The 12,573-nt window shown below is 46.2% G+C and overlaps 1 protein-coding gene across 5 annotated transcripts in view; it reads right to left on the bottom strand.

The window, feature by feature from the left end:
- The window catches only part of MED22 (mediator complex subunit 22), a 138,928-nt gene that overhangs the window by 43,339 nt on the left and 83,016 nt on the right, over positions 1-12,573 (bottom strand). For 4 of the 5 annotated variants that reach the window (XM_069609334.1, XM_069609337.1, XM_069609336.1 and 1 more), the window contains one exon: positions 10,654-10,862. In XM_069609334.1, the coding sequence (XP_069465435.1) occupies positions 10,654-10,862 (209 nt within the window). Of the gene's footprint in view, positions 1-10,515; positions 10,863-12,573 lie in introns of those variants that run through there. The other variant, XM_069609338.1, reaches the window with a different exon arrangement.

Here is a 12,573-nt window from a genome sequence, read left to right as displayed (position 1 = left end):
CGTGTGGATTAAAACAAGGTCTGACGATTCATAAACCCAAGTATGTACTCTTGTAGTATGAATGAATTTCTAGCTATTTTCATATTTTACAAGAAAAACATGTTGTACTGCATCAGCCAATCTGTTTTGGCCAGAAATAATGCGTTTGCTTATTGGCACTGTTCTCGAGAGAATGACTGTTGAAGTCTATTTAAACTGAAAGGAACTCTGGGAGCTGGTAGGGTATACAGCCAGTCCGCAGGGAACAAGGGGGAGGAAGTACCCATCACTGAACATCCACAGTGACAAACTTGGTTAGCGCCAATACTTTTCTTTGCGTTTTTGCACTCATTGACAAGTACAATACATTGGAGAGTTAAATATCCTACTTAGGAAAATTGTGAATTTTGTGTTAACAGATTTAATTAGGCGTCTTGAACTGAAACATTATGGCTAGCATACAATTTCATTGTAACCTTAAACATCACTGTTGGCTATCATTTGGTCAAAAGTATCAATGACATAATTAAGTCAATGTTGTACACAACTCCACTAAATTTGCATTTCATACACCAACATTACCTGCACAGGCAATAAAAAAAGGGGAATCTCTTGTTTTAGACATGATCACAACATACCGACTTTGGATTCTTTAGTGGTCTGGATTTGCATGCCTTCCCTGAGCTCACTTTTAGGCGTGTGCATTATTTCTGCAATGATAGTGCAAATGATGCAGTTTAGTTTCCCTGTAGCTATTGTTTCTCCATCGGTAGCTCTGTTCATCAAGTTCCTGTACCAGGGAAATTGGCCATTTCCGTGTCCATCACATGCAAGGAATTAGAGTGATGTCTGGATGTGGTAAATCGGTGGCTTTCCTCTGCTCTGGCTTTGCCCCAATTATTTGCTAACTGGTTGCTTCTTGAAAGCATCAGTGCCCGCCCTGCCTTTTCTTCAGCTCCTTTTAGGCTGAGCTAACAGAATGGCAAGTACAAGTTTCAACAAGTTTGGCCAGGGTGGCATGGGTTCTATATGCTCGTTTTTGCTGTGAACTGTGAAGCTCTGCTACTTTTGTTGGGATGCCCTTCTCTCTTGGGTAGGTGGAGACAGACTGCACAACGTTGGATTGTGCTAATTGCAGGCAGGAGCAGTGCAGAGGTTTGCTGTCTCTTGCATAACCGAGTGATCATCACTTTGCTCCTAGCGGAATATCTAGAGCAGTTTGTGTTGTAGATGCATTTTGCTCCAGTTGTCCCCTCGAACTACTCGCTTCATTCTGCTGTGGGTTGGTCATGGTTGGGAAGCCTGCCATCGTGCCAAGACAAATGAGATGTGCAGCCGCGTTAAGACAATGCCAAATGATGTCAGATGTTCATTGTTTGATGAGATCATCACCGCACCATTGTAATTACCCCTGTAATCGATGTCCCTGAAGAAACAGGGGGAGAAAAATAAAATCCTCAGACCAACTGAGGAGGAGGTCTTAACAAAATGTCAGAGCTCAGGAGGACGTCTCGTCAACCATCTTCACAGAAGAAACATTTTCCGTAGTGCTTGGGAGTATACTGCAATGATAAATCATCAGGATCTCTGGATAACGCCAGAGATACCCCTGGGAAACCTTGTTTGGCAAGTATCTTCATAGATGAGTACTGGGACAAGGAAGAGGGGCATGGGTGCAATAACAATCTCCCAGATGTTTAATCTCCCCTCTACCCCACCACCACCACCTTGCCTCTGGCTAATCATTATTTGGCCGTACACATATTTTGTTCTACAACATCTCAGATCCTTCACTCCTTTCAAACCCGGGCAAGCCGATCTGGAAGGAGGAGGGACCGTTACCTGTGGGAACCAAAGTAGTCCCCAGAAGACAGATAGGCAATCTGCACCACCTATCCCAGTAGGGTGTAGGCACTATATCCCTGGGGCATTGAACACTGATCACAAGAAGGAACAGGATCAAAACAGAGGGAATGCTTAAGGTGTACCAAGGAATCAGGAACTTAAAGTGTCTCCGAGGCCCAGGCCTTCATAGCAAGGAACCTGAAGAAGAGGTTGCAGGAGAGATGGAGAGGGGTAGTGTGACCTCTTGGCAATATCAGATTGCAGTAAAAGCACCTTCAAACATGGCAAAACCTACTGAGGGAGGCTGCCAGGGAACTTTTCACTTTCCTGAAGCTTGATGCGGAGATGAATGTCATGTGTCTGGTTGCCCAACACCCCAAAGCTAACGCCTCCCTATCAGTGGGGAGACTCTGTCCCCGTCCAACGATACAAACTAGGACAGCTAGATGTCCTCCTGCCATGCACTGGATGGCCCCCCACCCATGAGGGAAGAACTGCCAAAGGCACGGAGGATAGATGCTAGCTCCCACCAACTGGAAAACATTGCATTTTCCAAGACTGGTCATAACTTGCCACCAATGGTGTTGGTGGTGGTATGAGAGGGAGCCCTCTCCAAGTTCAGCAGCAATGGCCGCATTTGGAAAGCCCAAAAGCTGGGGTTATTGGTACATGGGTCGCATTAACCCAGGGAAGATTGTACACAGAATTTGTTATATGTATCCCTTGCAGTCCCGGAGATACATCCATGCTAACAGTGCCCCAAGCCACTTGCTTGTGGGACCGCCACACATTTCATCTGCCTTAAGACATCCTGGAGTAGGCATAGGCGCCTCTCCACCATAAAATACACATGCCCTAGCTATGACCAGAAAAGGGCACCGTAAGGATGGACATTCCGGGACTGCATTCAGCAATACCCACAGGGACATCTGTGATAAGACAACAGGAACTCTTAGTCTATGAGTCGACTTGGGCACTGTAGAAAAACTCCCTTAAGGCCGTAGATATCATCCAACCTCACACTGAGAAAAGATAAAACAATCTTTGCAGGAATTGGTTTAATTCTGGGATTTTTTTGTTGAATTTAGGACCATCCAATTTTATTCGGGAATTCTTGCAATAGCCCTTTGTCCAAGTAAGCTCTGGAGTTGCCCTATTCTCTGCTGGCCTCAGCCCTGGTACCTGGGATCTGAGGGGTTGATAATCTCAAAAGAGCAAATGTTTTAAAGACCCCAAGAACACTGATCAAGCAACATTACTTGTTGTCAAGGAACAGTCTTCCTCCCACCAGGGCCTATGGTTGAACCTATGGCTGAACCATGGCCCGATTGCAGTGAAGCACCCCAGAGCATTAGTTTAGCCATGTAAGAAAACATAAAAGCATGTTTGGCTAGCTGTTGATTGAGCAAGGAGAGGGAATGGAATCCATGGAATGAATCAGGTCCATCTGGCTCATTATCATGCACACTACCCACGTTAGCCTCTAGCATGCTACATAAGAACCTTGAAGAACCTTGAAGAAGGGAAGGCATGCCAACGCTAGTCTACATGCATGGACCTGCCACCTTGCTTGATCTTGAGAGCATCTTGCATACACTCACTCCAACTCAAGTCTTTATGTTATGTACATATGTTATGTACATACTTATAACTTGGATCTTGGACATCTCCGAGGTGTGTAGAATGAGAATTGTCTTTTGAAGTAGCTTGGGGCCTCTCCATACAGACACCTATGAATTATCGTCATAGCCTTGAAGTTAATTCTGTCTTCCACTCTGAGCCAGTGTAACGCTCTTCTCCCTGTTGATACATGTTCTCTACTCTTGATACCCTTGACTATGCAAACTTCATCATTTACCATTACTTGACACTTTTCCACCTCCCTCTTGGTGGCTCCAAGTAATAGGGCATTGCCGTAGTCTAGGCGTGACAGTATGGTTGCACTCGCAATGGTCGTATTTGCTTAATTAATGTAGGGTGTTATAGCTCTCAGCAGGCGCAGATAATAGGCGTTTAATTTTTATGCAGGTAATTAACCTGTGCTTCAGAGCCCACTGATGCCTCAACCATCATCCCGAGTGTCTTAACATAAGGCATTACTGGGATGATAGCCTCTTTGATAGTGAAGGCCTTATTTTTTACTCCCAACTTGGATCTGGCCTGTCATGTTCCGAAAATCATCAATTCATCCTTTGTATTATTGAAACACATCCAGTGGTGTTGCATCCAGTTGTTTATAATATGGTAAACCTCTGCTATTTTTCACGCTGTCAACGGTATGGTCGTCCAGGAGTTCAAAGATGAGCTGTGGATCATCGGCGTAATTCGTGAAAAATATGCCAATGTGTTCTAGGAGCTCACAGAGGCTGCTCATGTAAATATTGAGCAATAAGGTGGACAGGCTTGCTCCCCAAGACACTCCAAAGAGAATAGGGGCGGCCTCAGAAAATGTGTCACCCCAGTGTACTCTGGCACTCCGGTCCTTCAAAAATGATGACAGCCAGGCCAGGGCCTTTGGGGAGCATTGTGCTATTTTATCCAGCGCTGTTTGAAGAAGCTGGTGGTCCACTGGATCAAATGTGGTGCTGAGGTCCAGCAGCATGAGCATCCCAGTTTTGCCCTTGTCTACCAGATCTAGCATGTGGGTCTGGAGATCCAGCATGGCCGATTGGGTGCTATGGGAGGCCCTAAAACCAGATTGTTGTTCGTGCAGTAACTTCAGGGTTTCTACATATTTTTGCAATTTGTTTGTCACAATTTTATGGAGAATTTTCAGAATAAAATTCGAATTGGTAATGGGACGTAAGTTCCTGGGATCTTTAGGATCCAGCCCCGCTTTTTTAACGAATGGTGTAATCGTTACCTCCTTAATCTCCTTGGGCACAACACCTTCCATAAAGGATGCATTAACCATCCTAGTCAGGACTGGAGAGAAAAGTTCTTTGTGCTCCAGTATAATTTTTGTGGGCAGAATATTTTCTGCACAGGAGGTTGGTTTCATTTTGGCCATTACCTGACATAGGTCTTCCTCTGAGATAAGTGTGAAACTGAAACTCTCTCAGGCAGTTGTGCACAGTTCTTCTGGACAATAGCATTCCTGTGTGGTGTAAAGGATGGAGACCACCTCGCTAAGCAACCTCGGAGGATGTTCGGGAAGAAGAAAAGGGAAGGCAATGATGTAGAGGAGCCTCAATGGTGATGTCTCTTCTCCTGGTTTCCCAGCCAACAAGTGAGACATCAGACTGTCCACTAAATTTGGGAAAAGCCTCATCCTCCAGGAAAGAGAGCTGTAGTAAGGGTTGAACCCTGTGCCCCACATCTCTGTATGCTATACTTGCAACGAGTAAAGATAGCGTGTTCTGAAACACTCGGGCTGAACAAGGTCTCTGTGGAGAAGGACCATATCACCCATGTCATATTCCTCACCACTCTTTAGTTATATGTCATCAGACGTCACGTAGAGCGTGGAGTACGACAAAAGGAAGATGAAGTGGAAGAGGAGAAAGCATCCATTCTCCATGATTTTTTTAAGTATCCCTTATGCTGGCAATTAATTAACAACACGGCAGCTGGAATTTACAGGGCTAGTGCTTCCTGGAAACATCTTAAACCTATCATCTTGTCTACACAGGGACTTGCAATGAGAGCTGTGAATGTGGCCTACCTGCCGCCATCACCTCATTCACTTGTGGATTCACACCACTCGACTTCTGCCCAATCATCCCCAGCAGGCCGGATCGGTGCCCCTACTCATGCCTCACGCCCCTCATTCTTGGGACCGCCTACTTACCCAGGAATTGGTGGCATACCCTGAAATGTGTCGAGTAGTGGACATGCGGGAATCGCATGTTGGTCAAGATTTTTTCAGGGAAGACTAGCCCAGCCGGCTTCCCTAAAGAGACATTGTCCGAATTGATAGAAAACAAAACTGTATGTGAGGACATCAGTGTCCTTCTAAATCCAGATACGGAAAGGGGGTGGATCAGCACCGAAGGAAAAGTAGGAAAAGGGTTGAGATACTATCAGGAAGACAGAGCGTATTCGTAGACGAGTACGAGGGATGTTGGTAGGGTAATAATAACCACCCAAATATTTAAACTGTGGCTTCACATTATTTTGCTCTACAACACCATGATCCTTCCCCACTCAATATGCTGGCTAGGGTTGATGGGAGTTAAGTCCAAAACATCGGGAGGGCCACAGAATGCGTAACCAAGTATTGCTTCACTTCAGGAAGAAAATCAATCTGCAGGAGGGATCCTGCTATGTAATACGGTGAATGATCAGTACTAACCATTCTGTGCATTATAAAAAAAGGGCATAGTAACAGTGTGATCCGCAACTGTAGTACTTGATTGCATAATCTATTTCCATCTTTAGAACAAGAGGTGAAGTGGATTGGGGTAGGGCTGGGGTAGATTGGCCAAAGAAACGTAAACATGGATAGACCACTGCATCTGAAACTGGCAAAAGAACCATAATAATGTGGCCCTACTCCATCGTAGGCCGTAACAATAATTACTGCATGTGATAATGGTAGGTGAAAATCCACCACACTTATAACGAGGGCCTGTGTCTTGCCAAACATTCCAACAGGTTTACTTAATGTATGCTGGTGTAATTAAAACCAAGTTTTAAATCGTTCAAGGTCTGGCATTAAGACCACTTTAGTGCCCGGTGTTTTACAAGTTTCTCTCTTGACTACCGGTCCTACAACAGATTTGATTACACAAATCGCTTTTGCAACATGTGGTTGGACAAAGTTATGCACCTAAAATGGGCCTATTTTTACTGAATGCTGAACGTAATGTTGAAATATTCCTCAAGTGTTAAATTACTGAATAACTGGTTTCAAATGTTTAATGTGGATTATAATTCCAGACCTATGGAGCTTCTAAATCTGCCAGTTGCTCTTCAGCCTTCAAATAAGCTCTACTTCCCATCTGAACATTTGCGAGTTGGACAGTACTAGAGCAGAGCTATTTATTCGGAACTTCCAAACTAGTCTTGCAATCGTTAAATGGCAGCGACCCACCGGATCCAACAAAAAGACATCAAGGGGAGCCCTTTGCCCAACATGGCAAGGTATGCACTGGCCCATGTGTTCCAGCAGATTGCCCTTTCCCCAACATGGCAAGGTATGCACTGGCCCATGTGTACCAGCGGATTGCCCTTTCCCCAACATGGCAAGGTATGCACTGGCCCATGTGTACCAGCGGATTGCCCTTTCCCCAACATGGGAAGGTATGCACTGGCCCATGTGTTCCAGCAGATTGCCCTTTCCCCAACATGGGAAAGTATGCACTGGCCCATGTGTACCAGCAGATTGCCCTTTCCCCAACATGGCAAGGTATGCACTGGCCCATGTGTACCAGCAGATTGCCCTTTCCCCAACATGGCAAGGTATGCACTGGCCCATGTGTTCCAGCAGGTTGCCCTTTCCCCAACATGGGAAGGTATGCACTGGCCCATGTGTTCCAGCAGGTTGCCCTTTCCCCAACATGGCAAGGTATGCACTGGCCCATGTGTACCAGCAGATTGCCCTTTCCCCAACATGGCAAGGTATGCACTGGCCCATGTGTACCAGCAGATTGCCCTTTCCCCAACATGGGAAGGTATGCACTGGCCCATGTGTTCCAGCAGATTGCCCTTTCCCCAACATGGCAAGGTATGCACTGGCCCATGTGTTCCAGCAGGTTGCCCTTTCCCAACATGGCAAGGTATGCACTGGCCCATGTGTACCAGCAGATTGCCCTTTCCCCAACATGGCAAGGTATGCACTGGCCCATGTGTACCAGCAGATTGCCCTTTCCCCAACATGGGAAGGTATGCACTGGCCCATGTGTTCCAGCAGGTTGCCCTTTCCCAACATGGCAAGGTATGCACTGGCCCATGTGTACCAGCAGATTGCCCTTTCCCCAACATGGGAAGGTATGCACTGGCCCATGTGTACCAGCAGATTGCCCTTTCCCCAACATGGCAAGGTATGCACTGGCCCATGTGTACCAGCAGATTGCCCTTTCCCAACATGGCAAGGTATGCACTGGCCCATGTGTTCCAGCAGATTGCCCTTTCCCCAACATGGCAAGGTATGCACTGGCCCATGTGTTCCAGCAGATTGCCCTTTGCCCAACATGGGAAGGTATGCACTGGCCCATGTGTACCAGCAGATTGCCCTTTGCCCAACATGGCAAGGTATGCACTGGCCCATGTGTACCAGCAGATTGCCCTTTGCCCAACATGGCAAGGTATGCACTGGCCCATGTGTTCCAGCAGATTGCCCTTTGCCCAACATGGCAAGGTATGCACTGGCCCATGTGTACCAGCAGATTGCCCTTTGCCCAACATGGCAAGGTATGCACTGGCCCATGTGTACCAGCAGATTGCCCTTACCCCAACATGGCAAGGTATGCACTGGCCCATGTGTTCCAGCAGATTGCCCTTTGCCCAACATGGCAAGGTATGCACTGGCCCATGTGTTCCAGCAGATTGCCCTTTCCCCAACATGGCAAGGTATGCACTGGCCCATGTGTACCTGCAGGTTGCCCTTTGCCCAAAATGGGAAGGTATGCACTGGCCCATGTGTTCCAGCAGATTGCCCTTTGCCCAACATGGGAAGGTATGCACTGGCCCATGTGTACCAGCAGATTGCCCTTTCCCCAACATGGCAAGGTATGCACTGGCCCATGTGTTCCAGCAGATTGCCCTTTCCCCAACATGGCAAGGTATGCACTGGCCCATGTATTCCAGCAGGTTGCTTTCTCCAAAGATTGAGGCGGCAGACTGAGCTTTCATTCATGCCAAAAAATTAAAAAAAACTCAAAAAACCCTTGCACATTTTAGTATTATAATCACTATACTCCTGGATGGATTCTGTGCATATAGGTTTTCTCTACCTTTCTCTGAGGGAATCACCAAAAGTGGAATTCTCCTCCTGGACATTTTCCCTTAAAAGGGCTCAGAAATGCACAGGCTGTGTGTTAGTGGGAGGATCACATCTGTATTAGTCCCACAGATTCTTTAGCTCCAGAGCCAGGGAAATCACAATACTGCCCATGAAAACCTGGGCCATCACTGTCCAAGGCATGGGCTTGCACTGCTTAAGAGAAACCCAAATAAAGTCTGCCTTGCAGAACACATCACAAATGTTTCAGTAAACTGAAAGTAGCCTTATGCAAGCGCAAAGACTATCGACAAGGGCCTGCATTGTGGACCACGGGTGGAGCGGTCACCATATTAGAATGCCCACCATGCACCCAAATGTTCATCAATATTATCAGCCGAAAAAAGACAATCTGAGCACCAGCTCAAGAAAAATGTGCACCCCAGAACAGGAGTGTAAGGCGTGTGTGCTTAGTGGCTGCGGCTTTGAAGGCCTTCGGAAGGGAAAGAATCACCCAACTGATCATCGATATCGAAAAGGATCGGTTATCTCTATGGTCAGCCTTTGTCCATTTAGGTTTCCAAACAGGTTACCTCTTATTGTCCCGCTTTATCCATTTTTGCTCCCACAGGAGGGAAGTGGGGGAAATCTGGCAGGTCGTCAGCGACCTCCCATGACGGCTCACCAAGTCCAACAATCAGACGATAGCATTGAGAACGGCAGGGAGATCAGTTTGCTGTGCATCTTGAAAAAGTATTGTATCTATATACACTGCAGTGAACATTTTATAATGGAATGCCCCCCCCCGCCCCAGATTATGTCTCAAACCCATAAAGCACCTGCCAAACAACTGCATTTAAATTATTTAATCATGTGCTAGAATTCCACACTAGTGATAGAGGGGCAGTGTTTGCTCACACACTATTTACCCACTGAGAACCCCCACTCCCTTTCCACACCCAAGACTATGTGAAGAGCAGACTGCAAATAAATGGGGGAGCTTTCTAACAGTCGTTATATCCCAGCGCCAGCAAACACAGCGGTTCATTTATTTGAATTCTTATTTAGCACTTGCCCCACCCACAGAGTCTTGCAGCGCCTTACACGGTTCAGTTGATCGGTTGCAGTTTTTAAACTCCCAAAAAATGCTTAGCAGCTCTGAAGCCATGTAACGTGCAATAGCCACATCCTTAGACTAAACCAAATGGGAAGTACGGGCAGTAGAACGTACGGCCACGACACGATGAGGCACCAGTTTAGCAAGATAGGCTCCAAGCGATCAGCCAATATTCAGTTGGAGTGAGCCACATACAAGACCTAGAGGTGCTCAGCCTTGTCAAACACCCTTTCCGAGGTAACCATGATTTCATTAGTTAAGTGGCAGACATACCCTGAGAAATATTACACCCCAGTAGACGGTCAATGTCGCAGCAGAGACCTCATTTTAAGGAGACATTCCAATTACAGTAGGGTTACCATTCTAAAGAAGGCTTACAGACAGGAGAGCCCCCAATAACCAGCCCAGTGTGCGTCGATCACCTGACAGAGAAGCCAATGGTTCACGATACAGTCATACAGATATTGAATATACACAATTACACAAGTTACCCGAGTTCCTGTAGTGAACATGTTATAGGGCAGATCATTATAAAATCTAAAATATATAATTTATTAAAAACCCTGGTGAAACTCCCAAAATAACGTAAATCTGAAGAAGCACCTAGCTATCCAACAGAATCACACAGAGTGATGATCCCAAATGGCAGCACTCTGGTTTGCAGAGCATTCTGCAGAGCGCATGCTAAAGGCACATCCAATGATGTGTTCTCAGCTGGGAAGCACATCAAGCGAGCCACTCGCTCCTGGATCTCAACCGGCCCAGGTTTCAGGGTTCCAGCTGGTTCGCCCCCCCACACACACACATCAGTCCGGGCACCTATTTGTACCTGGAAGAGTAATATTCCTCTTCAAGTTCGTAGAGGTCGATAGAGAACTCATCCCGGAGGGCGATGAGCTTCTTGTCACAGTCGTCCTGCAGGCTGTGCAGCTGCTGGTTCCGCTGGTTGATGGCTTCATTCACTGAGGGGAAATCATTGAGGATGAGAAACTGCTTCAGGTCAGACACCAACTTCATGAGGGATTCACCAGCTCGGACCTAAAGGAAACAGGTCAGTCAGGCAGGGTTGGCAGTGTGTGTGCACGATCCAAATCCCAAACAGGAGATCATTTGGCACAACAAACATCAACAGAGGGAAAACCCAAACACATTTTCAATGTTTCTTTTCTAAAGCCAGCAAACCTTGGCAGTTCCATGTCTTTACACCTGTGTAGTTACATTTTAACAGGAACGGGGCAAGGCCCTCCGTTCCCATCCCCTTTTTTAATCTCGTCCGTCGCAATGGTAAAAAGCCCAATCCCGCATCCTGCGATCCATTTCTTCCACCTCCCTAACTACCCCGAGATTCAATAGACAAAACAGCCAGAGGAACATGTTTCACCATCATTGCCCCCACTCTCTGGAACACCCCCCCCACCCCAGTACCAAAGACGAACCCCCATATCTGATCTTCCACAAAAAAGTCAAAACGATGTTATTTAATAAATATGCTCAACTACTTCTGCCTTACCTGACGGGTTTTGGCAGCAACGAAAACTCTCTTTTGTGATGTTAGTGTCTCTTCGCTGGCCTAATGTCTGTAAATGTTACCGTCTTGGTCTGTGACCAGAATGTAACCTTGCTGTCGCAACGTCTCTAATGTATTTTATCATTTTCTGTTACCCCAGGGGCACAATTGCATTGATTTTACTGTAACCTCTACTAGCGCTGCAATACCTCTGGGTCTGGGCGCCTTCAACAAATAAAATACATTCTTCTAAACTCCTTTTACATGGGTTTCGAATGTTCGATGAAAAATGTGCAAAACCGATGTAAACACAGAGGCAAATGTCGCAAGGCACATACATTGATGGAAAGCCCAGTGTCACCACATAGGTCTAAAAAGAAATACAAATGATTTTAAAAGAAGAAAAATGTTAAAATAAAATAAATAAGGGATGTGGGAAAACGTGGGAGGTGCTGCTAAAATAATGTTTGCACCTTTGCGGCCTCCAGGATGACTAAAAGTGAACATCTTTGCCTTTGGAGAGGAAGGCAATGGGGAAATTGCTGATGCAGATCAGATCTAGGGCCTGAACAGTGCATCTAGGGTGGTCAGATTGTTGGAACTCACAGGCAGAGCTGCAGGAACTCCCAGACCTAGACTGGGGCCTCTCTCCTCTCCCTAACTTCCTCTGGGGGGCACTATGAAGAGTTTGGCTCCTTCTAAAAGTAAAATAACCTCTACCCCCCCCGCCTGCATCCCCGATCTGCAAATGCTTCCAGCTGTTCCCTTAATATTGCATCCTTCATATGGTATCCACATTATAGACCCCTATTTCTGTACCCTCTTGCTGCACGGCACTTCATTGCTTCCCAGACAAGTTTTTGCCATGTAAAACCCAATGCATACATGCAATGGCTGGCCCTAATTTTTCTATTCATTTTTAGGGTTTGGGGGTTGGAGGGTAGGAAAGGCCAGTCTAGAGTCAGGTTTCACAATACTGTAAAAGCATTATAAAAAGACGGAATATCGATGAGACTGTCACAAAGGCATTGCTGCATCATACATTAGCCACATATTACATCGACAGGATACGTTACAAGAGGTTCCATGTCGTTTTACCGACAGGAATTACTTCGTAGCAATTTAATTCAAAGTAGTCCCTTTGAAAAAACTCAAATTGAATTTATTTTTTTTTTAACCACAAATGTGGGGGGCTCCCCCTTAACCCATTCTTTCCCTATATTAGTACCCCTACCCCAAGTC

This window comes from Ambystoma mexicanum, chromosome 8 (genome assembly GCF_040938575.1).
Source record: "Ambystoma mexicanum isolate Mex_15411 chromosome 8, UKY_AmexF1_1, whole genome shotgun sequence".
Lineage (NCBI taxonomy): Eukaryota > Metazoa > Chordata > Amphibia > Caudata > Ambystomatidae > Ambystoma > Ambystoma mexicanum.
Note: the sequence above shows the minus strand (reverse complement) of the source record. Positions and strands in the feature narration are given on the sequence as shown.